The 25627-nt window shown below is 37.1% G+C and overlaps 1 protein-coding gene across 5 annotated transcripts in view; it reads right to left on the bottom strand.

Annotated features, from left to right (window-relative positions):
• LOC126094537 (NADH-cytochrome b5 reductase 2) overlaps positions 1 to 19307 on the bottom strand; it is a 52732-nt gene extending 33425 nt beyond the window's left edge. Inside the window, exons 1-2 of one of the 5 annotated variants that reach the window (XM_049908964.1) lie at positions 19255 to 19307; positions 741 to 832 (exon numbers count right to left, since the gene is read on the bottom strand). In XM_049908964.1, the coding sequence (XP_049764921.1) occupies positions 741 to 758 (18 nt within the window). In that variant the 5' untranslated portion in view covers positions 759 to 832; positions 19255 to 19307. The other 4 variants (XM_049908966.1, XM_049908963.1, XM_049908967.1 and 1 more) reach the window with 4 other exon arrangements.
• Between the last annotated feature and the right edge of the window lie 6320 nt (positions 19308 to 25627).

Here is a 25627-nt window from a genome sequence, read left to right as displayed (position 1 = left end):
ATCTCCTGCCTACTGATATGTATCAAATGATCACATATTGCTCTAGATGTTTGCCACACTAATCCAGTTGCTCACTGAAAATTTTTCATTAAATACTTACTCTAACAAAAACCAAAGATTTACTCATCCTTCCAGTAATACCAGATTTCCTCTTATCTCTCGTTAAATGGATACTCCAATATTAACTCTAATATCTGTCTCATAAACTATTGTTTTTACATATTTCAAATATAACATTAACTTACAAGATTAAATTAAATACACAAACTGTAAACAATTCCTGTCGAGTACTTACATATTATTCACACAGGACAAAGTGATTAATTCAAAAATCGAAGCATCTCAAACAGATACTTAAAAAAACTTAGCAACAAAATTGATTGATTAAAACTTGGCTGTCAACAGAACTGCTATTAACACTGTCCACACACACACACACACACACACACACACACACACACACACACACACTTATTACATCTCTGTGTCACACAATGTTTATTTTTAAGAAAATAAAATTCTACACCACACAGAGTTTGGTGTTAACAGAAGTACATTTCCTCCAACCAGTAATGTCACGGCGGATAGTTGCAAGCACATTTTTCAAATTTGCGAGCAGTCGGTGCAAAGCACTACACAGACAACATACACTGCATTCTAATCTCCCACAACCACAGAAAAAAAAAAACAACACAAACTGGCTAAACATGATTACATAGAGAGATTATCACAATCCATACCAGGTATTTGGATGACATCTTGCAGACTAGAAGAAACTATATTAGTAGTGACTTGTAGTTCACAAGTCAAACCAACTATGCTGAAGTGCGTGCTGATAAAGAAAGAAACAAAACACCTAGTCAGTCAAGTATAAGAGTTTTAAGTAATTGGAATTACACTGCAAGTATAAGAAACAGAACAAATCTACTATTGTTTACCATTTTAAGAACATGATATGCAAATAACCCCAACACACTAATTAATTTGTCACAAAAATCAGCAATTTCACTGTTTCTTGCATTTTTATCCCAGTGTCTAATGACAAGAGCTCACTGAGCAGACAACATCCCTCAAGTCAGCTGAGAAGGGTTATAATGTTTCTTTGGTAATGTTTCGTATGCTTCTTTTCAATGCAAATCTACAATTTCTTCCAGATCCATCTTGTGTCTAGTACTGTAATTTTTAGTCTAATGCTTGAACTGTGAAAAAGCATTGCGTTGCAAGGTAAAAGCTTCTCACATCAACTAATCTTTCTTTCCAGCCATAAAATCCACAAATTTGACAAAGGTGGAAACAAAACCACAAACATTAATGCAGAAACATAAAAGAAAGGTACTCACCACCTGTATACTGTTGCTATAAACAACAACACTAAGAACATCACACAAAATGGACTTTCACTAACACTTTTTAAAATAGTGGCTAGTAAACAACTGGCTATGATACTTCGTTTGTGAAAAAGGTAACAAACGACATAGCATAAGATGACTGCTGATATAATTAGGTCTTCCTGTACTCGTGTACTCCTCAATATCCATACTCACATATGAGAAGATCCTTTAATTCTAAAGCAGGAGTACTAAAACTCAAATTAATCTAAAGCAATTTTTATGAGGAACCACATGATACAACTTAAAATGATTCGAGAGTTTCTCAGCCCTCTACCATCTCGAACACATGATATTCTGGATATGAGTGTGGGATGGTAGAATCCTACCTACTGTGCGTTGTGTGTGTGTGTGTGTGTGTGTGTGTGTGTGTGTGTGTGTGTGTGTGTGTGTGTGTGTTTTTTTTTTTTTTTTTGGGGGGGGGGGGGGGGTTAAAATCAGTCGCGGGAAGAAAGTATAGACGCGGCGGTCGGATGGCACCAACAAGTACCTGTCGGCCAATCCACAGATGTCTTAGTGAGTGTGTAAAGAAAAACCACGGAGTTTATATGCAGCTCTGTGCTTATTGTGTCAATGACTATTGTTATTACAACAAGAACAGTTTAAAAAAAAAAAGTACTCTTGTTGACTCTTGACACAACCTTGTTAAAGGCAGGACTCATTTTATGATTCATGTTAAGAAAGGTCATGGTATGCAAGCCAACTTTCTTTTAACTGTAACTCAATTTGTTTCTAACATCCGACAGTACGAGAGACTTACAGGAAATTACATATTCATCTGAAAAGCGAAATTTTTATTGTGTACAGAGGTCAAATACATCTTTAGCTGAAAAGTAAAGTTGTATGTCTACTTTTGAAATAAGTAGAAAGAGTCTAAAAATTCCCGTGCCTCGCGTAATTCTACAGAAGAAGTCAAGAGGGTTTCCAGCAGCCGGCTATTCAGTAAAGAAGAGTGGCTGCAAATTCCAAGTCACCTTGTAAAGAAGTGGAAGGTGGTTTTGGGGAATAAGCTGATATAACCCAGATCCACACTCACACTTAGAAACTACAATTAAAAATATATCCTCCTCTAAAACAGAACAAAAAAATTCTATCAGAACATTAAATATATAAATGATGAAATGAAGAAGATTCCTTTTGTTTTCAGCCTGTTTATGCACGACTGAAAATTTAGTTTCTCAACTTCTAATGAGGAACTTTTCAATCTATATCTAAATCTCTTGGAATATGCTAGCTGTATTTCATCTGTGGAATCATAGAATGGAAAGAAATGCCAATTATTTTGGATATCTATCTACACTGAGAGAGAGATCGATCTGCATATTTTGTGCAGTGCAGCTTCCATGTACTTGGGAAAAAAAAACAATACATACATGCAATATTATTTTACTTTTTCCACTATTAGTTTCAGTAATACTAACACAACCTGGTGTGGCTTGCAAGGGTCGTATACTGTGAAGTATAACACACTGTACAAACCTTTAAGAAATTTATTTGTATAACCGGCATACTCTGATGACAATATATGAGATTGGTGACCTTTACAACACGCACATACATCACCATATAATCTGGATAAATGAATGTCACAGTGTACATTAAATGTATGATGTTGTTGTGGTCTTCAGTCCAGAGACTGCTTTGATGCATCTCTCCATGCTACCCTATCCAGTGCAAGCTACTTCATCTCCCAGTACCTACTGCAACCTACATCCTTCTGAATCTGCTTAGTGTATTCATCTCTTTGTCTCCCTCTCTGACTTTTACCCTCCACACTGCCCTCCAATACTAAATTGGTGATCCCTTGATGCCTCAGAATATGTCCTACCAACCGATCCCTTCTTCTAATCAAGTGCTGCAAATTCCTCTTCTCCCCAATTCTATTCAGTACCACCTCATTAGTTACATGATCTACCCATCTAATCTTCAGCATTCTTCTGTAGCACCACATTTTGAAAATTTCTATTCTCTTCTTGTCTAAACTATTTATTGTCCATGTTTCACTTCCATACATGGCTACACTCCATACAAATAATTTCAGAATTGACTTCCTGACACTTAAATCTATACTCAATATTAACAAACTTCTCTTCTTCAGAAACACATTCCTTGGCATGACCAGTCCAAATTTTATATCCTCTCTACTTCGACCATCAGTTATTTTGTTCCCAAATAGCAAAACTCTTTTACTACTTAAAGTGTCTCATATGCTAATCTAATTCCCTCAGCATTAACTGATTTAATTCGATTACATTGCATTATCCTCATTTTGCTTTTGCTGATGCCCATCTTATATCCTCCTTTCAAGACACTGCCCATTCCGTTCCATTGCTCTTCCAGGTCCTTTGCTGTCTCTGACAGAATTACAATGTCACCATCAAACCTCAAAGTTTTTATTTGTTCTCCGTGGATTTTAATTCCTAAACTGAATTTTTCTTTTGTTTCCTTTACTGCTTGCTCAATACACAGATTGAATACCATTGGGGACAGGCTACAACCTTTTGTCACTCCCTTCCCAACCACTGCTTCCCTTTCATGCTCTCTACTCATCTGGTTTCACTCCCTGAATTTGCCCCTGCCACCTTCAGAATTTGAAAGAGTATTCCAGTCAACACTGTCAAAAGCTTTCTCTAAGTCTACAAATACTAGAATTGTAGGTTTGCCTTTTGTTAATCTATTTTCTAAGATAAGTTGTAGGATCAGTATTGCCTCACATGTTCCAACATTTCTACGGAATCCAAACTGATTTTCCCCATGTCGGCATCTGCCAGTTTTTCCATTCATCTGTAAAGAATTCGTGTTAGTATTTTGCAGCCATGGCTTATTAAACTGATAGTTCGGTAATTTTCATACCTGTCAACACCTGCTTTCTTTGGGATTGGAATTATTATACTCTTCTTGAAGACTGAGGGTATTTAGCCTGTCTCATACATCTTGTTCACCAGACAGTAGAGTTTTGTCATGGCTGGATCTCTCAAGGCTATCAGTAGTTCTAAGGGAATGTCCTCCACTCTCAGGGCCTTGTTTCAACTTAGGTCTTTCAGTGTTCTGTCAAACTCTTCACGCAGTATCATATCTCCCATTTCTTCTATCTCCATGATATTGCCCCGAAGTACATCGCTCTTGTGTAGACCTTCTATATACTCCTTACACCTTTCTGCTTTCCCTACTTTGCTTAGTATGGGTTTTTATCTGAGCTCTTGATATTCATAAGTTTTTCTCTTTAATTTTCCTGTAGGCAGTATCTATCTTACCCCTAGTGATATATGACTACATCCTTACATTTGTCCTCTAGCCATCCATGCTTAGCCATTTTGCACTTCCTGTCAATCTCATTTTTGACACATTTGTATTCCTTTTTTCCTGCTTCATTTACAGCATTTCTATATTTTCTCCTTTCATCAATCAAATTCAATATCTCTTCTGTTACCTAAGGATTTCTACCAGCCCTCATCTTTTTACCTACTTGATCCTCTGCTACCTTCACTATTTCATCCCTCAAAGCTACCCATTCTTCTTCTACTGTATTTCTTTCTCCCATTCTTGTCTATTGTTCCCTAACATTAACCCTGAAGCTCTCTACAACCTCTGGTTCTTTCAGTTTATCCAGGTCCCATCTCCTTAAATTCCCACCTTTTTGCAGTTTCTTCAGTTTTAATCTACAGTTCATAGCCAATAGATTGTTGTCAAGAGTCCACATCTGCCCCTGGAAATGTCTTACAATTTAAAACCTGGTTCCTAAATCTCTGTCTTACCATTATATAATTTATCTGAGACCTTCCAGTATCTCCAGGCTTCTTCCATGTATAACAAACTTCTTTCATGATTCTTGAACAAATTGTTAGCTATGATTAAGTTATGCTCTGTGCAAAATTCTACCAGACTGCTTCCTCTTTCATTCCTTACCCCCATTCCATATTCACCTACTACTTTTCCTTCTCTTCCTTTTCCTACTATCAAATTCCAGTCCCCATGACTATTAAATTTTAGTCTCCCTTCACTATCTGAATAATTTCTTTTATCTCATCATATGTTTCTTCAATCTCTTTGTCATCTGCATAGCTAGTTGGCATATATACTTTTACTACTGTGGTAGGAGGGGGCTTCGGGTCTATCTTGGCTACAGTAATGCGTTCACTATGGTGTTCGTAGTAGCTTAACCGAGCTATTTTTTTATTCATTACCCCTATTTGATTTTGTATTTAAAACCCTGTATTCACCTGATCAAAAGTCTTGTTCCTGCCACCAAACTTCACTAATTCCCACTATATATAACTTTAACCTATCCATTTCCCTTTTTAAAATTTTCTAACCTGTCTGATTAAGGGATCTGACATTCCACACTTTGATCCACAGAAGGCTGGTTTTGTTTCTCCTTATAACAGTATCCTCCTGAATAGTCCCTGTCCAGAGATCCGAATGGGGGACTATTTTACCTCCCAAATATTTTACCCAAGGAGGATGCCACCATCATTTTAACCATATAGTAAAGCTGCATGCCCTCGGGAAAAATTACGGCTGTAGTTTACCCTTGCTATCAGCCGTTCACAGTACCAGCACAGCAAGGCCGTTTTGGTTAATATTGCAAGTCCAGATCAATCAAATCATCCACACTGTTGCCCCTGCAACTACTGAAAAGACTTCTGCCCCTCTTCAGAAACCACACGTTTGTCTGGCTTCTCAACAGATACCCCTCAATTGTGGTTGCACCTATGGTACGGCTATCAGTGTCACTGAGGCTTGCGATCCTTCCCACCTATGGCAAGGTCCATGGTTCATGGGGGTGGGGGGCATTGTTGTATACACCCTACTAAAAGTGAACTTCAATCAGGAGGAATAAAACAATTCAATTTTCAGTCAAGTACTTACTTTCAAGATGTAAAATATATAGTATTACCAATAGACACATAGAAGGACAATACACTCAATCCTCATTTCCACATCTATTAGTTCCTTCCTCAGGGAGGAGAGAGAGAAACTGGGAATGCCTTAACAATAAAAGGAAGGGCAGGTCACTCAGAATGAAAAGAACTCACCTATAGTGAGGATCTGGGCAGACAATGATGATTGAGTACACATCAGTAAATAAGCCACAGATGGTGCATGGGTAACTGCTGTGCCAGCCTCTAACTACAACAGATATGAACAGAGTGAGAAGAAAAGATAGATTACGAGGAAGAGAGATGAATAGTGGAATTAATAACTATGACAGAAAAATTAATTGTACCAATTTCTCTTCCTCTAATCCATTTTTACCTCTCACTCTGTCATCACCTCTTGACTGAAGCTGGCACACAGTTTGATAACTTTTTCCACACAAGTGACTTATCATCTGACACCCACTGCTCCCTCTCTCTTTCACCCCTCATATACTTTAACTCTTGTCAGTTTTCTCTATTAATTCTGATAAGCACCTGGGTACCACCTTGCACCCCCCCCCTTTCCACTTAGCACCCAAGTGGCCACTATTAACTGCAGTACACCCTGTTCAGTAATGTTAACAAAGTAGTGATACCTCTGGTGTCACTCTCAGCTTGGCACCCCATGCTGTGGTTTATGTATTTTTGCTTTAAACCAGTCATGTTGGGACAGTGCTTACCAACTGTACTATCTTTTCTCTCTCACTCTGATATCTTACCCTTCACTTTATCTTCCCTCATCCTGAGATGTGGGTTACTCTCACCTTCCATTTCCTTTTAACCTTCTCCAACCTGTCACTCCCCTCCCTGAGAAACGGACTAAGTTCCAGTAGCAAAAATCCAGTGTGCAATGTGTCATAGCAGCTGTTTGGTGGTACCTAACAGGGTATAGTGCAAGATGGAAATAATCCATATAGCACTTACAGCACTGAAAAATATGTTTCTTTGGAAAAACACAAACTAACATTAATGAAGCTGATATTATCGCAGTTCAAGAGCTGGTAATTCTGATGTACTCTAGACATTGTATCCCTGCACTGCAGTTATGAGTATGTAAGGGAGGGATCCAGTGCTGAGCATCAACTATGACAATTTTCCATATCATATTACAACTAATTACTGAGTAAAGTAGCACATTCATTTGGAAAGCCAATCTGTCTGAAGAGTGTTCCCATCACTTTTGTGATATTTGCTGTATTCCAATTTGTCTACACAATGTGGTGATCACGTTTTGGCTTGCAATTAGTGCATATTTATGTACAGCTATGGTTAAGGTGAGGTTAATTTGAAACCTCAAGCTGATCAAGAAGAACTAAAATAGTAACAAGCTACAATCACTGACATTAATATAGAATTTTGGGTGTACACAGAAGTAACATTTGGATAAGAAGTCTTGACAGCTTGTAGGCACCTCTAATGCCTTCCTTATATGGAGACTAGATAGAAATATGAAGACAACAAAATTTAAAGTAGTATGACAATATTGTAGAAAATGTGGAAGATCAATACAATCTCTTAACTCACTAAAGGAAAAATCAGAAAAATGAGTGACAGATATGAGATAATCACTGAGAGGAAAACACAGAGCTAATGAAAAAAGTACAGTTAAAATTTTGGTGCAACAATGTACTAATGAGGGTCTGAAATCTAAATTCTGAGTGCCATTACTTCCAAACTATTATTAAATAGCATTCCAATGGCAGACAGATGACATAATATACAGATGCACAGGATCAGGAGGCTTTTTGTATGCTTCACACACCATGTGACAAGTTTTCTCACCAGCCACAGCAAAAACAGGCTAGGAGCACTCAAATATGCCTACGACATGCAAAAGTCGCCAATTTTTCAAGGTGGGCTGCATCTAGAGCTTCTCACTATGATAAGCTAGCAGACTTATACCATACTACAGTGAGAAAAAAAAAAGAGGATCTTTAACTGTGAAAAAAAAACTAGGTCTGTTTACTCCTTATCATTGCTTCTGCCATATATCCAGTGCCTTTCATACTTTCAAGTACCTTAGTAATGGCAGAACAGGTAACCTTATGAAATATGAGGTGTAGAAACACCAACATCCTTCATAAAATAAACCAGTGCCTCTTATGCTTCTTTATGAAAGTCAAGAGAGACACACCAGTAACAAATATAAAATTTAAAAATCAATGTTCTCTGTCAACTAATAAAGTCTCTTAATCCTCCACTATAAGTTCGAGACTGATCAACAATACTCTTGTTGGTCATTCCTCGTCAAAGGACCCATATTAGAAAGTGTTCCCACTCGTCCGTTTCCAAATGTAATGAGATTTGGTGTGAAGGCTGTGCATGGTCTTTGACGGCTATAAACCAAATTTCAGTTCAGTATCTTCAGTGGTTGAATTTTTACGGTCTTCTAAGGACAGGCTATTCACCTCCACATCACATACAAAGGTGCAAATGTGCCAAGGTTGCTAAGATTTTTCTAAGACTTCTTTTTATGCTGAATCACATGCCATGCCAAAAATTAGGGATTCAGAAACATCTAAATATAGATACTAGCCTATGAAGTGGCTAAAAAGTTCATCATGTGAATCTGAGACCCGAGGTTTCACTGACCATGAATCAATCACACCAGAACTTCAGACAGTTATTCCCATCTATGGTGTCTAATATGGATCAAATTTAATTAATACTGGATTTCTAGAAAGAAAGATGTCCCACCTGCAGAACTGGCCAAAATTTTCTACGTCAAAATTTTAAGGTATTTTTTTATGCAAAAACTCAACTGTGTCTAGTTCAATCCTTTTCTTTCTTGCACAGCTGGAAAGAGCATGCTTTGAGCTTTCAAAGCAATACTATTTAATTCATGGATCTTTAATTTTAATGCACAAGAATAACTACTGAAAGTAAGGAAAATGGATTACTGATAAATACAAAAAATTAATAAAATTCGAAGTTGTAAATCAAAATATGTATAACTTGTAATGTTTCTTGATAGTATAAGATTTTTCTGTGGTTTAGGGAATGTAACTATACTAACACAAAGTATTTTTGTATTATCTTACAGTATACAATATAAATAAAACCTCAAAATACTCTTAACATTATAAAATCTAGAAGATCATGATGGAATGCTATGTTGTTTCAGAACATTTTAACCCTACAATGCATGGTGATTCATACATGCATTGGCACTCAGCTTCTATTGGCATTATAAAGCAGTAATAGTTTGTTAAGGCTTTATCCTCACTATGATACACTGCTGAATCACACCACTTTCAATTGTTGCTTACATTATTGGAAAATTTCACACTGGCAGTCTTCTGTGCAGTACTATCTTAGGTGTTGACATTGTACAATCATAGTGTTGAATGGTAAGTGTTTGAATAATCAATCATAATTGTTGTAGCTGAAGACAAGCACTAAAAAAATGTTTTGACAGCCTAATTTGTGTATTTTATATACAAACAAGACTGAACCTGTTACAAAAAATTACAAAAACTGTGAGATTTTAAGTGAATGAGCCATATGAATTACTGTGTGTAGCAGCATCTTACATTATGCTTCACACCAAGATATTCCGATTTCAAAATTGCTTGTTATAGGTTAATGAACTAAATTGTATCACATGAAGCAAGACCTTGCACTATACTACTATGGTGGATCAGATGGAGCTGGCAGTCATAAGTCATCACCATTCTATTATGGCATTAAGTCAACTATGACCAGTTCCAGCTAAGGAAATGTCACTAATCGACAAGGAGCTTCTACGACATAGGTCTGCGCTTGATTTTACTGAAGATGTTAAAATTTGTTCATATCATAATGCCTCGTTTACAAAATTTCAATTCTTGCAGAAGACTTGTTGCAACCTACATCTACGTGGATGCTCTGCAAATCACATTCAAGTGCCTGGCAGAGAGTTCATCGAACCACCTTCACAATTCTCCATTATTCCAATCTCGTATGGCGTGTGGAAAGAATGAACACCTATATCTTTCCGTACGAGCTCTGATTTCAATTATTTTATCGTGGTGATCATTCCTCCCTATTTATTTATTTACTTAGATCTCATAAATCCAATACAGCAAGACATTCACATGGGTGTAGGTGGTGTCATATTATTACAAATTATACAAAAGGAACATACAACAAACACTCTTGTAAGGAGAGAGAGGTGTAAGCCAAAATATAAATTAATAAGTATAGACAAAATTACACATAAAAAAGTTAAAATAAAGGTAGATCTTAATAGCTAGATAGAAACATAGTAATGTTAACAATGATTCCAACTATCGTAATCCATAAGAATACATCAGAGTTAATTAAAATAAATCAATTAGAGTTGACAATTGAGGTATTTTTCATATATATATATATATATATATATATATATATATAGTATGAAAGTAAAATAAGCAGTTTTTGTGGTGTCTCAAGTCACAGACAGTGGAAATAATATGAATAGCAAATGATGTTACTGAACTGAGTTTTTTGAGAAGTTGTAAAATATGTTCAGACCATTTTAGATCGCTGTCAATGAGTATACCCAGGAACTTTGATGACTCAGCTTTTAGTAACTCACTACAATTACATGTAATACTTAATTGATCCTCTACTTTTTTTACTTACTTGGAAATGAAAAAACTGGGTCTTCTTAACATTTAGTGATAACCCATTATTTTCAAACCAAAAAATTATTTAATTAAAGACATTACTGGCCAATTCCTAAAGATTGTGGTTGGGGGTTTTGTTGATGAGGATGGAGGTGTCATCAGCGAAAGACCAATTCAGTTTTAAAGCTAGTACACAAGGAAAATTCATTGATAAAAATGAGCAAGAGAAGGGGGCCAAGTACAGAGCCCTGAGGAACACCACAGTCAATAAAGCCCAAGCTAGATGACACAGAGTCCCCTCAGAGTCATTCAACATGACCTGCATTCTTCCAGTTACACAGAAGTTAATCCGTGAGCGAGATGACCCACTTATACCATAATATTCAGCCTTTGCCAAGAGGATTTCAAGGTTAACACTATCAAAAGCCCTAAAAAAGTCACATACAATACCAACAAGACATAATAAATTATCAAAGAAACTCTAAGATTTTATGTTGTTGTTATTGTGGTCTTCAGTCCTGAGACTGGTTTGATGCAGCTCTCCGTGCTAACCTATCCTGTGCAAGCTTCTTCATCTCCCAGTACCTACTGCAACCTACATCCTTCTGAATCTGCTTAGTGTATTCATCTCTTGGTCTCCCTCTACGATTTTTACCCTCCACGCTGCCCTCCAATGCTAAATTTGTGATCCCTTGATGCCTCAAAACATGTCCTACCAACCGATCCCTTCTTCTAGTCAACTTGTGCCACAAACTTCTCTTCTCCCCAATCCTATTCAATACTTCCTCATTAGTTACGTGATCTACCCACCTTATCTTCAGCATTCTTCTGTAGCACCACATTTCGAAAGCTTCTATTCTCTTCTTGTCCATACTAGTTATCGTCCATGTTTCACTTCCATACATGGCTACACTCCATACAAATACTTTCAGAAACGACTTCCTGACACTTAAATCTATACTCGATGTGAACAAATTTCTTTTCTTCAGAAACGATTTCCTTGCCATTGCCAGTCTACATTTTATATCCTCTCTACTTGGACAATCATCAGTTATTTTACTCCCTAAATAGCAAAACTCCTTTACTACTTTAAGTGTCTCATTTCCTAATCTAATTCCCTCAGCATCACCCGACTTAATTCGACTACATTCCATTATCCTTGTTTTACTTTTGTTGATGTTCATCTTATATCCTCCTTTCAAGACACTGTCCATTCCATTCAACTGCTCTTCCAAGTCCTTTGCTGTCTATGACAGAATTACAATGTCATCGGCGAACCTCAAAGTTTTTATTTCTTCTCCATGAATTTTAATACCTACTCCGAATTTTTCTTTTGTTTCCTTTACTGCTTGCTCAATATACAGATTGAATAACATCGGGGATAGGCTACAACCCTGTCTTACTCTCTTCCCAACCACTGCTTCCCTTTCATGTCCCTCGACTCTTATAACTGCCATCTGGTTTCTGTACAAATTGTAAATAGCCTTTCGCTCCCTGTATTTTACCCTTGCCACCTTTAGAATGTGGAAGAGAGTATTCCAGTCAACATTGTCAAAAGCTTTCTCTAAGTCTACAAATGCTAGAAATGTAGGTTTGCCTTTTCTTAATCTTTCTTCTAAGATAAGTCGTAAGGTTAGTATTGCCTCATGTGTTCCATCATTTCTACGGAATCCAAACTGATCTTCCCCAAGGTCCGCTTCTACCCGTTTTTCCATTCGTCTGTAAAGAATTCGCGTTAGTATTTTGCAGCTGTGGCTTATTAAACTGATTGTTCGGTAATTTTCACATCTGTCAACGCCTGCTTTCTTTGGGATTGGAATTATTATATTCTTCTTGAAGTCTGAGGGTATTTCACCTGTCTCATACATCTTGCTCACCAGATGGTAGAGTTTTGTCAGGACTGGCTCTCCCAAGGCCGTCAGTAGTTCTAATGGAATGTTGTCTACTCCCGGGGCCTTGTTTCGAATCAGGTCTTTCAGTACTCTGTCAAACTCTTCACGCAGTATAGTATCTCCCATTTCATCTTCATCTACATCCTCTTCCATTTCCATAATATTGTCCTCAAGTACATCACCCTTGTATAGACCCTCTATATACTCCTTCCACCTTTCTGCCTTCCCTTCTTTGCTTAGAACTGGGTTGCCATCTGAGCTCTTTATATTCATACAAGTGGTTCTCTTCTCTCCAAAGGTCTCTTTAATTTTCCTGTAGGCAGTATCTATCTTACCCCTAGTGAGACAAGCCTCTACATCCTTACATTTGTCCTCTAGCCATCCCTGCTTAGCTATTTTGCACTTCCTGTCGATCTCATTTTTGAGACGTTTGTATTCCTTTTTGCCTGCTTCATTTACTGCATTTTTATATTTTCTCCTTTCATCAATTAAATTCAATATTTCTTCTGTTACCCAAGGATTTCTATTAGCCCTCGTCTTTTTACCTACTTGATCCTCTGCTGCTTTCACTACTTCATCCCTCAGAGCTACCCATTCTTCTTCTACTGTATTTCCTTCCCCCATTCCTGTCAATTGTTCCCTTATGCTCTCCCTGAAACTCTCTACAACCTCTCGTTCTTTCAGTTTATCCAGGTCCCATCTTCTTAAATTCCCACCTTTTTGCAGTTTCTTCAGTTTCAATCTGCAGTTCATAACCAAGTGATTGTGGTCAGAGTCCACATCTGCCCCTGGAAATGTCTTACAATTTAAAACCTGGTACCTATATCTCTGTCTTACCATTATATAATCTATCTGATACCTTTTAGTATCTCCAGGATTCTTCCAGGTATACAACCTTCTTTTATGATTCTTGAACCAAGTGTTTGCTATAATTAAGTTATACTCTGTGCAAAATTCTACAAGGCGGCTTCCTCTTTCATTTCTTCCCCCCAATCCATATTCACCTACTATGTTTCCTTCTCTTCCTTTTCCTACTGACAAATTCCAGTCACCCATGACTATTAAATTTTCGTCTCCCTTCACTACCTGAATAATTTCTTTTATCTCGTCATACATTTCATCAATTTCTTCATCATCTGCAGAGCTAGTTGGCATATAAACTTGTACTACTGTAGTGGGCATGGGCTTTGTGTCTATCTTGGCCACAATAATGCGTTCACTATGCTGTTTGTAGTAGCTAACCCGCACTCCTATTTTTTTATTCATTATTAAACCTACTCCTGCATTACCTCTATTTGATTTTGTATTTATAACCCTGTAATCACCTGACCAAAAGTCTTGTTCCTCCTGCCACCGAACTTCACTAATTCCCACTATATCTAACTTTAACCTATCCATTTCCCTTTTTAAATTTTCTAACCTACCTGCTCGATTAAGGGATCTGACATTCCACGCTCCGATCCGTAGAACGCCAGTTTTCTTTCTCCTGATAACGACGTCCTCTTGAGTAGTCCCCGCCCGGAGATCCGAATGGGGGACTATTTTACCTCCGGAATATTTTACCCAAGAGGACGCCATCATCATTTAATCGTACAGTAAAGCTGCATGTCCTCGGGAAAAATTACTGCTGTAGTTTCCCCTTGCTTTCAGCCGTTCGCAGTACCAGCACAGCAAGGCCGTTTTGGTTAATGTTACAAGGCCAGATCAGTCAATCATCCAGACTGTTGCCCCTGCAACTACTGAAAAGGCTGCTGCCCCTCTTCAGGAACCACATGTTTGTCTGGCCTCTCTACAGATACCCCTCCGTTGTGGTAGCACCTATGGTACGGCCATCTGTATCGCTGAGGCATGCAAGCCTCCCCACCAACGGCAAGGTCCATGGTTCATGGGGGGAAGATTTGATGGGTGAAGGAGAAAATAGCTTGTTCTATTGTCGCGCCCTGCTGAAATCCAAACTGGCTACTGTTTAATACCTTATAATGAATGAGACCTTCAAATTCTAAAGAATTTTAGATACGATTGTTAAAAGGGAGATAGACCGATAGTCGTCAACATCAATTTTATCAACTTTATTAAAGAGAGGTTTGACAATAGCATACTTTCGTCTCTCAGGAACAATCCCGTGCTGGTTGGATTCATTGAATATGTGGCACAGTATTTTGCTTATTGGCTTATAGCATTCTTTCAGTGATGTTTAAGAGATACCATCAATGCCAAGAGAATTCTTGCTTTTCATCTCTCTAAATTTTCAATTTCATGTACTGTGACATGAGACATTTTAATCTGCTAGGTTTTTTTGTTAATAGCTTTTTGAACATGGCTTCATTAACAGAACATGTTTTTTTCCAGTTTGGGCTGCTGATGCCAAAAAGCGGTTGTTAAAGATGTCAGCAATTATTTCTACTTTTTCATGAATGTTATTTGTTTTAATTTCTATGGTGTTTTCTGCAGCAGGGATTTTATTGTTTCCCCTTTTCATTATGTATCATGAGTTTAAATTGCTAAAGAAAACACTTAACCAAGAAGGAGTAAATACCAGTAACCATTGCTACATCTGGTAGGTTGTAGTTACTGACTAATAAAGTTTTCAGACCTGTTCAGAAAATTAGTCAAAATGTAGACATGAAGGGACCAAAAAACACACCACCAGGATATGCAAGAACCACGATCCACTGAAGATTTGGGCATTGTTGATGCTCGCTTTACAGCTGATACTTCATTGTCACCACTTGAAGAGTCACCATTAAAGCTTCAACAGATTAGCAAAAGGCATTCATTCAATGGGATACCTAAGACGCAAAGTTCTGAAAGCCCAAGGCAGGCAGCATTACCAAGGTAATTGAGATAGCTGCTGATGTGAGACAAGAAGTATTGCTCAAACAAAAACTGAAGAGTGCAAAAACGTAAAGATTTGGACATCTTACTTGACAAATTTAAGATTAAGCTTCACAGTTCAAGCAATTGCAGAAAAGTTCAAATTTTGACCCCGGCCTCAAATAGCTGGACTACAGAAAAAAAATGACGAAACAATTTACTGTTTCAACTAAACTAGTGAAGAAGGCTAGGTAACTAAAGATGGAGGATGGGACTTGGGCAACATCTGAAAACTGGAGAGGAGAAAGCTCAATGATGAAGTAAAACAATAACTGAGGAAACGGTTCACATACAGAAACACCTGCTCCTTTGTAACCTGAAAGATGTTTATCGCTTATTGTAAACAATTTGGAAATCAACTGAGCTTCTAAAAATTTTGTGCACTCAGTGAAAATAATTACTTCAGTCGGTGGGGGGGAATGTCAAGTTAATGTTGGTTTCAGCAACATTCACCCAAGATGACTACAAGGATTTAACGAAAAAAACTGTATGCAATTTGGAATCAAAAGATTGTATGCTGCAACATTGTGAGGAATTTCCAGGAAGAATGCAACTAGAGGCTTTTCTTGAAGACATTTTTAAAGACTACGACCATGAAGAAACAATCAAATTTAAGTAATGGATCCATACTGACAGACACATTGAAGACATGTCAGAACCATTGAAGATTTCACAGAGGCACTGCTTTTTAAAATTATTGGTTTAAGAAGCCATCATTTTGTGTCAAAATACCAAAGTTAAGCATCAAAACAGAAATCTTGCAGAAATATATTAATTATATTGACGGATTTTGCCGAGAATTATTCGTTTGTTGTTCTAGATGCTGTGCAATTCTTCTTGGGAAGAATAGACAGGCCACATTATATCTATTTGTTGTCCATTTTGGTGGCAAGGAATGTTAAATTATTAGCATCTGTATGATCAGCGACTGCCTTGACGTGATACCATTGATGTCCATGCCTTTCAAATAAAGTTAATAGTATATTTAAAGCCACATACTGAAAATATTAAGAACATTCATTCATTATTTTAGTGATGGTCCCGCTGCTCAATATAAGAATTTCACAGATTTCATCAATTTATGTCTGCACGAAAAGGATTTTGGCATCATTGCTGAATGGAATATTTTTGGACCAAGGCATGGTAAATCACCTTGTGATGGCACTGGGGGAGCAGCAAATAAGATTAACAACCCATGCGTCTGTAGAGGCCCTCCGATAACCAAATATTGACCCCACAAAAACAAGTCAGCCTGGTCTAGAAACAAGGTTTTCCTGGGGACATACAATCGCTGGAACAAGAGAAAATCAAATTTAATCCAATTAATTTTAATCAGTTCAGAGTAATCAGAATTTCAAATTATGCTACAGCATTCACAGTTAATGCCTTCAAAGCAGATGAAGAAATTCTAGCAATCATAACTGGAAGTTTACTACAAGGAAATTATGTTGCATGTATGTATGACAATTTTTGGTAGGTTGGAAACATATGAAGTTTCACATGAACAACAAGATTTCCTAATCAGCTTTATGCACCCACACAGTTCTGCTTGTTCGTTCAACTGGCCAACTGCTAAAAACACCTGCTTAATTCCTGAGCAACATATTTTCATGACTTCAGCATCAACATCATTATCAGAAGCCAATACAATTATCCACAACTTGTCCTTGTCAAAATTGAAAACTGTTTAACCAAAAGTGGAACAGACTGTTTAGTATATCTGTTTTGCAAATCAGTATGTTGGGTATTACATTTGTTTTATGGGATGTGTTAAATTAATGTTTGAAACTGATTTATATACTTGAACTAAAAAAGTTAATTACGAATAGTAGCACAAGACTTAATGAGCAAAATATTTCACTTTTCAATCTTCTCTAAGTGCTTTTGAAAGGTACTCTTACGCCTCAAAATGCAGGATCCAGAAGTTAAACGGCATAGCTTTGAAAGCTTAAAGCATGCTCTTTCTAGATATGGCAAGGAAAAAAAAAAAGGATTAAACAAGGCACAGTTGAGATACTGCACCCCAAAAACACCATAAAATTTGTGTGTAAGAAATTGTGGCCACAGATGCATATCTTTTTGTCTAAGTGCCCAATGTTAATAAAATTTGATCGATATATAGACATCATAGGTTGGAATACCCCTCTGAAGTTCTGGTAAGATTGGTGCATATGAAAAGTAGCAGTGGTTGGTTAAACCTTATCTCTCAGAATTTCTTAGACACTTTAGAGACTACTATCTACATTTAGGTGTGGCTAAATCCCTATTTTTGCCATGGTGTGATTCAGCCTAAAAAGCTGTCATGTATATAAAAGCAAACAGTGAAATGATTGCCAGAACTTTTTAAAAGGCCTAACAACTTGGCACAGCTGCACTTTCGTAATGATGCGAAGGAGACTATCCTCTCTTTAAAAGCCCACAAAAAGTCAATCTCCAAAGATACCAAACTGAAATTTGGTGAATAACTATCACACCAAATTTCATTAGATTTGGGGATGGTCAAGTGGGGGAGGGGGGGGGGGGCGCTTTGTCCCCTTGATGTTGAACGACCCTTCTTGCTAAGACAAGTCAGCCAAGTCAGCCATCTGATTTAAATCTACTACTGGATATGATCACTTGAATGTACTGTCTTGCTCCAAAGACTAAGAATAAATGGTGTTTTACCCACTAAGTTTCCATTTCAACTACAAATTATACATCTCTTTGGAAAATTATTACCAAAAATCAAAAGGACTTTGTTAACTGTACAAAACTATTGGATTTTTACTCGTAAAATAATTAAACATGTTTTAGGGCACACACAAGAGTTTCCTGAAATTTGTAATGACAATCACACCCACACAACACAAACGTCAACACTTTTTTAACCGTATTACAACCACCGAAAACGCCTCAACAATTAGAGACATGCACATCTTACATTTTTATATATTTATTTGAACATGGGAGGAGTAACATCAAACTGTAATCCATCTTTCTTAGGAAATTATTTATGGACAGCAAAATTTCAGCAATACCGAAGGGTATAGTCTGAAACTATAGTTCGTGTTTTGCACTATTACCGGGACTCTAGCACAAACAGCAACGAAATTTTCATATCCTACTCAAACCATACACCGGGAAGATAGACCAATAAGAAAACGTGGTCGAACAGGTTTTTCTCTCTGTGTCGGTCATCACCGCTTGATGCAGTCGTCACCATAGGTTAAACGGTTTTAACGCCAGGACTTGCACGTTTCTCGTTAAATAAACATAACCGGGCATTTCTTACGGCAATTAACATACGGACTGCGGCACCACAAAATCCATCTCAATGAAAATACAACAATAACGTAACGTATTTTTTCCGATTAATATGAGTACAATAGCGCAATGACAGATAAAGTGACGCCCCCTTGACAATAATACCCATGTGAAAACTTCTGCATACCAACAACTCATCTGGTACATCTGCCATTATTACTACTACTGTAGCTTACTATGCAACTTTAAACCTGGACAGTCACTACCTTACGGCAGACACTGTTTTTATCTCTCAAAAGGGAAACTCACTCCTTCTCTGAAGGTCACTTACACATAAGTACTCTACCTTATCTAAGCTGTAATTTACTTTCAAGCGTCTTTTTTTGAGGACTTGGGGAGATATGGAGGGGGTGTGCTCTGATTTCTTTGGCCAAAGGCTTACGAAGTCAGAGATAAACAGTAGATCTACGCAGAGTTAATGGATGCTAACTTCCCATACTGCACTGTGAAATATATGAAAATAAGGGGATACACAATTACAACAACATATTTCACTAAAATTTGAAGCTACACATTATTACTGAATTTTCTTTTTTGCGTATTCATACCATTTTCCATCTAATATTTTTAGTTTGCTTCTTCAACAGTAGAGAACATCGTCGACATCTGTCCCACATTAACCTTCAGTTAATACATCCGTCTCTTGGGCGGGTAAGCCGGGTATAAAACATCTCAATGCATTGTTATCAGATGTGCATTGCTACTTGGATCTGATATTACAGCTATGCTTCATACGTGAGTAGAACTTGCTACTGTGTGGACGTCATTGTTTCATTTCCACGATAGTATTGTTTTACTAGCGCACAAACGTCCGTCACATCGTCTCACAAGCGGAAATTACTGTATAGGTAAGCTTTTTACTCCATCTGACAGACGGATATTACTCTAAGGGAGTAAGTATTTTTGTGTTATTCTCGTTACTTTTCAAATATCTCATTACTTGTAGATGGCTATAAGTGGAAGGATACCTTGTGTGTCACAAAGAAGCAAAAGAATGGTGCAGATGGCTTTAGAGCAATTTCAACAAAAGGATGATGATGATCATTCAGATGATTCTTATGTTCCTGAGAAAGATCACGAGCAGATTCAGATCATGACAGTGATTCTGAAATACATGTGAATGATACACTCTGCACGTCCGAGAATGAACAAGGTGACGTTGACTCTCTTCAGAATAGGGAAAATGATGACACCGAAACTTACACAATTTATCATGGTAAGATGAACTGTTTCAGTTGGAGCTCCAGAGCGCCTAATTGTGGTACTAAGACATCAAATGTAATCAAAATTAGATTGGCATTGTGGTTAGGCCCTGCCAATCAGTTAGGTAATGAACGAGACCCAAAAGACACATTGCGTTTATTTCTTAACACTCAGATATTGGACGAGATAATAGTACATTCCAATTCAAAACTACAAGTGATAAGGAATAAATTACACAATCCTTCGTCTTCTAGTTATAAAGATACAGACAAAAATGAAATTGAGGCATTGATTGGTTTGATGGTTCTATGTTCCATTTTCAAGTCTGGACGTGAAAACGTGGCATCACTTTTCGCAAATGACTGTACTGGATGTCCGATTTTTCGTGCAACCGTATCTCTAAAACGATATGAAGTTTTATTGCTGGCTCTCAGATTTGACAATGCATCTACTCATGAATGAAGGAAAAGAGATGATCCTGCAGCAGCTGTATCAAATACTTTCTACATCTCTATTTCTAATTATCAGAAGGTATATTCGATAGGGGCTCAAGCATGTATTGATGAGAGTGTAATCACATTTAGAGGCAGATGCCGATTCAAAATATTTATGCTCTTGGGCAAACCTGTTAAATATGGCATTAAAATTCATGTGTCTCATAGATGCACACTCTTCATATCTGTATAATGTTTACATTTATATGGGGTAAGATAGTGATGGAGTAACACTATATGAGGAAGAGAAAAAGTTCCAAAAGCCAACATAGTCTGTGATTCGTCTTTCCAAAAGTATATATGGGACAAACAGGAATTCCACAGCAGACAATTGGTTTTCCTCCATTGAATTGTTAAGGAGCTGCTGAAAAACAGGTTGACATATGTTGGAACTCTTAAAAATCCAACAAAATATAAGTTCCAAAAGAATTTATTCCCAACCCAAAGAAAGACGTGGGCTCCAGTATTTATGGTTTTACTAGCGATCCTACACTATTGTCTTTTGTTCCAAAAAAAATCTAAGGCAGTTTTAGCGCTTTCTTCAACGCACCACACTGTGTATACTGATAAAAGTAACAACAAACCAGAAATTATCAGTTTCTGTAATGCTACACTATCTGGTGTAGACACTCTAGACATAAAGTGCAGCAACTACTCAGCTAACCAGAGAGCAAGGAGATAGCCACTGGCAGCATTTTACTGTCTAATATATGTGAGCTGCGCAAATGCCTATGTCGTGTATCTTCATAAAGGTACGCTGTCAAGATCTAAGTTCATGAAGAGCATAAGAATGAACATAATCAGATGTCATATGCAGAGAAGGCTCCAGATTCCAAACTTATTGGGTGACCTCAGGAAAATTATTTCAGGTATTTTGGGTTAAAAGCAAAGAGATGGGAATCCAACAAAAATAAAAATAAACGACAAGCTAGAGAAGACTGTCATTATTGTCCCTACACATTGAACATAACGACAGCATACAAGTGTGTGAAATGTGATGTACCCAATTGCTTACAGTGCATACATGTAAAATGTATGTAGAAAGTTTGTAATTTATTCCATTCTTTGCATGTATACCAAGATACTTGAGAAAACACATGTCAAGTTTATGAACTATTTCATTTGAGACAGTAATATTAAATTTTGTGAATTTTCCAAAGGAATAATATACTTTATAAACTATTTCATGTAAAAACTACTACTCAGTTTTCCATTTTTTTACTGTATTGCAAAATATGATTGAAAGACAATAAAACATTAGTATTAATTTTTCATCAAGTTTTAAAATTGTTATTTATTTACCACATTCACTGCAGTGGATATTATTTTTCAAAATTTGGTCATCTTTGTCTCCCAGATGGATATATTCAAATAAATTTCCAATTTTATTTTTATGAGAAAACGCGTTTAAACAATAATCTGCAAAAAATGAAAACAATATTGTGTGATAATGTAAATACTATGAAAACTCAAATTATATGCACTGTAAATTTTGCTTTCTAAAATACTTTTATTGCTTCTTATATATGCAATAATAAAAAACTCCCATAAAATCTTTTAAAAAGTTTCCTTATCGGAGGTTTTCTTTGCAATTGCTGCGAAGTTTTGTAGGGAAATCACGCTAGAGTTGTTTCTTGCAGCTATGGCAAATATAAGATGTCTTTCTCTTCTTTTTTGGGTCACAGGTGGAGCATATTTTGCGTTTTTCCTATCATCTTACAATGACTTCTACACTTGGGTCTGCTACATGAAACATATGGTTAACGGATACACCAAATTGTTGGCTTGATTTTTATCTGTGGTATCATCAACGAGTTTACAAGCTTCTTCACAAAATTAAAGCGACACATCTTTGTAAAAATTCTGAAGGACAGATGGATTCACCCCACTGAAGTCCAATATGCGAAAAAATAATGCCTTTGGCCATCGTTGGAAGAGGCTTCGATGACCAGCGATATTTGTTTCAATACTAAATATATTCTTACAGAACATATGGCTAAGTCCCTACAATTCTGTTTTCATCACTTTGATCACTTGTTTCATTCAAAGATTTCACAGGAGGGAAAACATATTCGTCTTCACTGTCGCACTGTTCCTTTTATGAATTACTATCTAATCCAACGTCACTTCCGAAACTGTCCTGAAGCCACTCTAAAACACTATCCTCAAAGTCAGGTCTGTAACATGAACAGCAGATGAAGACTTCGCTACTGAATCCGTAACACAAACTCCCAGGTTGGTCTAGAGACAGCTACCACGACAAAAGTGGTAATAATATAGGTTCACGTCACAATTAAGTGGCTACTAACAAAAGAAATCACTGCAGCTTCCTTGAAGGACAAGCAGATTACGCTACCCATATACGTTAACAACACAGTAACAATAAATGCCAGAGGTCTGTGAGATCTCAACTGGGATGTTAAGGATAAAGTGTGTGTATTGCACGAAATGCTCACTCATTCACCAGATATTTATTTATTTATTTGTCCATCAGCCTTTGTTAGTACATAGAATGTAAATAAAATATTGGACATCTTTTAATACATTATTGTTTCTATCATTTTATCATCATTAATCTCTTATGGTTACACTATTTATTATTGGTGCATTTTTTGTATTTGTTCATTGGTTACAATGTTAGTGAGGCTTTAGTGGATAAGACTGGTGCATTATTATTCGTACTGGCACATTATTAATTAAAAAATACTCTTTTGAAACTGCAGAAGCAGTGATCAATTAGATACGACTTTACTGCAGCTTTGAACTCTGCTACGTTGTTTATTGATTCTATGTTACTTGGTAGTTTCCTGAATATCTTTCTGCAAGGTGTAGAACTCCATTTTGGCAGAGCTTAGTTCTTGTGTGATGCACATGGAGATCCATTTTTTTTATTTACCTTGTGTTGTGAGTGTGCACATCTTCATTTTTGAGGAAGAATGTGGGATTTTCAATCGCATACTGCTGTATGAATACTATGGTTTCCTATATATCAAGGCATGGAAGTGGGAGGATTTACAATTTTCTGAACAGTGGCTTGCAAGATTTTCTGTGTTTAGCACTTTCTATAGAGCTAGTCCTGACAAAACTCTACCATCTGGTGAGCAAGATGTATGAAACAGGTGAAATACCCTCAGACTTTAAGAAGAATATAATAATTCCAATCCCAAAGAAAGCAGGTGTTGACAGATGTGAAAATTACCGAACAATCAGTTTAATAAGCCACAGCTACAAAATACTAACACGAATTCTTTGCAGACGAATGGAAAAACTAGTAGAAGCCGACCTCAGGGAAGATCTGTTTGGATTCCGTAGAAATACTGGAACACGTGAGGCAATACTGACCTTACGACTTATCTTAGAAGAAAGATTAAGAAAAGGCAAACCTACATTTCTAGCATTTGTAGACTTAGAGAAAGCTTTTGACAATGTTGACTGGAATACTCTCTTTCAAATTCTAAAGCTGGCAGGGGTAAAATACAGGGAGCGAAAGGCTATTTACAATTTGTACAGAAACCAGATGGCAGTTATAAGATTCGAGGGACATGAAAGGGAAGCAGTGGTTGGGAAGGGAGTAAGACAGGGTTGTAGCTTCTCCCCGATGTTATTCAATCTGTATATTGAGCAAGCAGTAAAGGAAACAAAGCAAAAATTCGGAGTAGGTATTAACATCCATGGAGAAGAAATAAAAACTTTGAGGTTCGCTGATGACATTGTAATTCTGTCAGAGACAGCAAAGGACTTGGAAGAGCAGTTGAACGGAATGGATGGTGTCTTGAAGGGAGGATGTAAGATGAACACCAACAAAAGCAAAACGAGGATAATGGAATATAGTCGAATTAAGTCGGGTGATGTTGAGGGTATTAGATTAGGAAATGAGACACTTAAAGTAGTAAAGGAGTTTTGCTATTTGGGGAGCAAAATAACTGACGATGGTCGAAGTAGAGAGGATATAAAATGTAGACTGGCAATGGCAAGGAAAGCGTTTCTGAAGAAGAGAAATTTGTTCACATCGAGTATAGATTTAAGTGTCAGGAAGTAATTTCTGAAAGTATTTGTATGGAGTGTAGCCATGTATGGAAGTGAAACCTGGACGGTAAATAGTTTGGACAAGAAGAGAATAGAAGCTTTCGAAATGTGGTGCTACAGAAGAATGCTGAAGATTAGATGGGTAGACCACATAACTAATGAGAAAGTATTGAATAGGATTGGGGAGAAGAGAAGTTTGTGGCACAACTTGACCAGAAGAAGGGATCGCTTGGTAGGACATATTCTGAGGCATCAAGGGATCACCAATTTAGTACTGGAGGGCAGTGTGGAGGGTAAAAATCGTAGGGGGAGACCAAGAGATGAATACACTAAGCAGATTCAGAAGGATGTAGGTTGCAGTAGGTACTGGGAGATGAAGAAGCTTGCACAGGATAGAGTAGCATAGAGAGCTGCATCAAACCAGTCTCAGGACTGAAGACCACAACAACATAAGTCTCATAGTTTCTTTTTTGGATTCTAAATAGATTGATGGTGTTTGGAGAAGCTCCTCAGAAAATTACTCCATACTTACGCATTGATTGGACGGTTGCATGGCATTGAGGTTCCGTGGATATTGAGAACTTGATAAACTTGTGCACATTATATTGTTTTATTGTAATGGTTCACATTGGTACACTTTGCTACATGTTAGATTACACGTACACAAGTAAGCAAACTGGGAATGACTGGAAACAGCATGATGGGACACAGATGTAATTAGTCAAAGATACATATACATAGTTAACCACATATCGGTATCATTTAAATAGGTCTGACAAGCTTAACACCCCAACTTTAAAACATTTAAATGATTTTCTTAAAAATACCTAGCCCCATACAGTCCAAAAAATCACAAAGTTTTTTTCTTTTTTCAATCCCTTTGTCATTATATCAGCTGTTCGTAAGTAAACAGTTTTTACAACTTTATTGGACACA

This window comes from Schistocerca cancellata, chromosome 8, assembly GCF_023864275.1.
Source record: "Schistocerca cancellata isolate TAMUIC-IGC-003103 chromosome 8, iqSchCanc2.1, whole genome shotgun sequence".
Lineage (NCBI taxonomy): Eukaryota > Metazoa > Arthropoda > Insecta > Orthoptera > Acrididae > Schistocerca > Schistocerca cancellata.
Note: the sequence above shows the minus strand (reverse complement) of the source record. Positions and strands in the feature narration are given on the sequence as shown.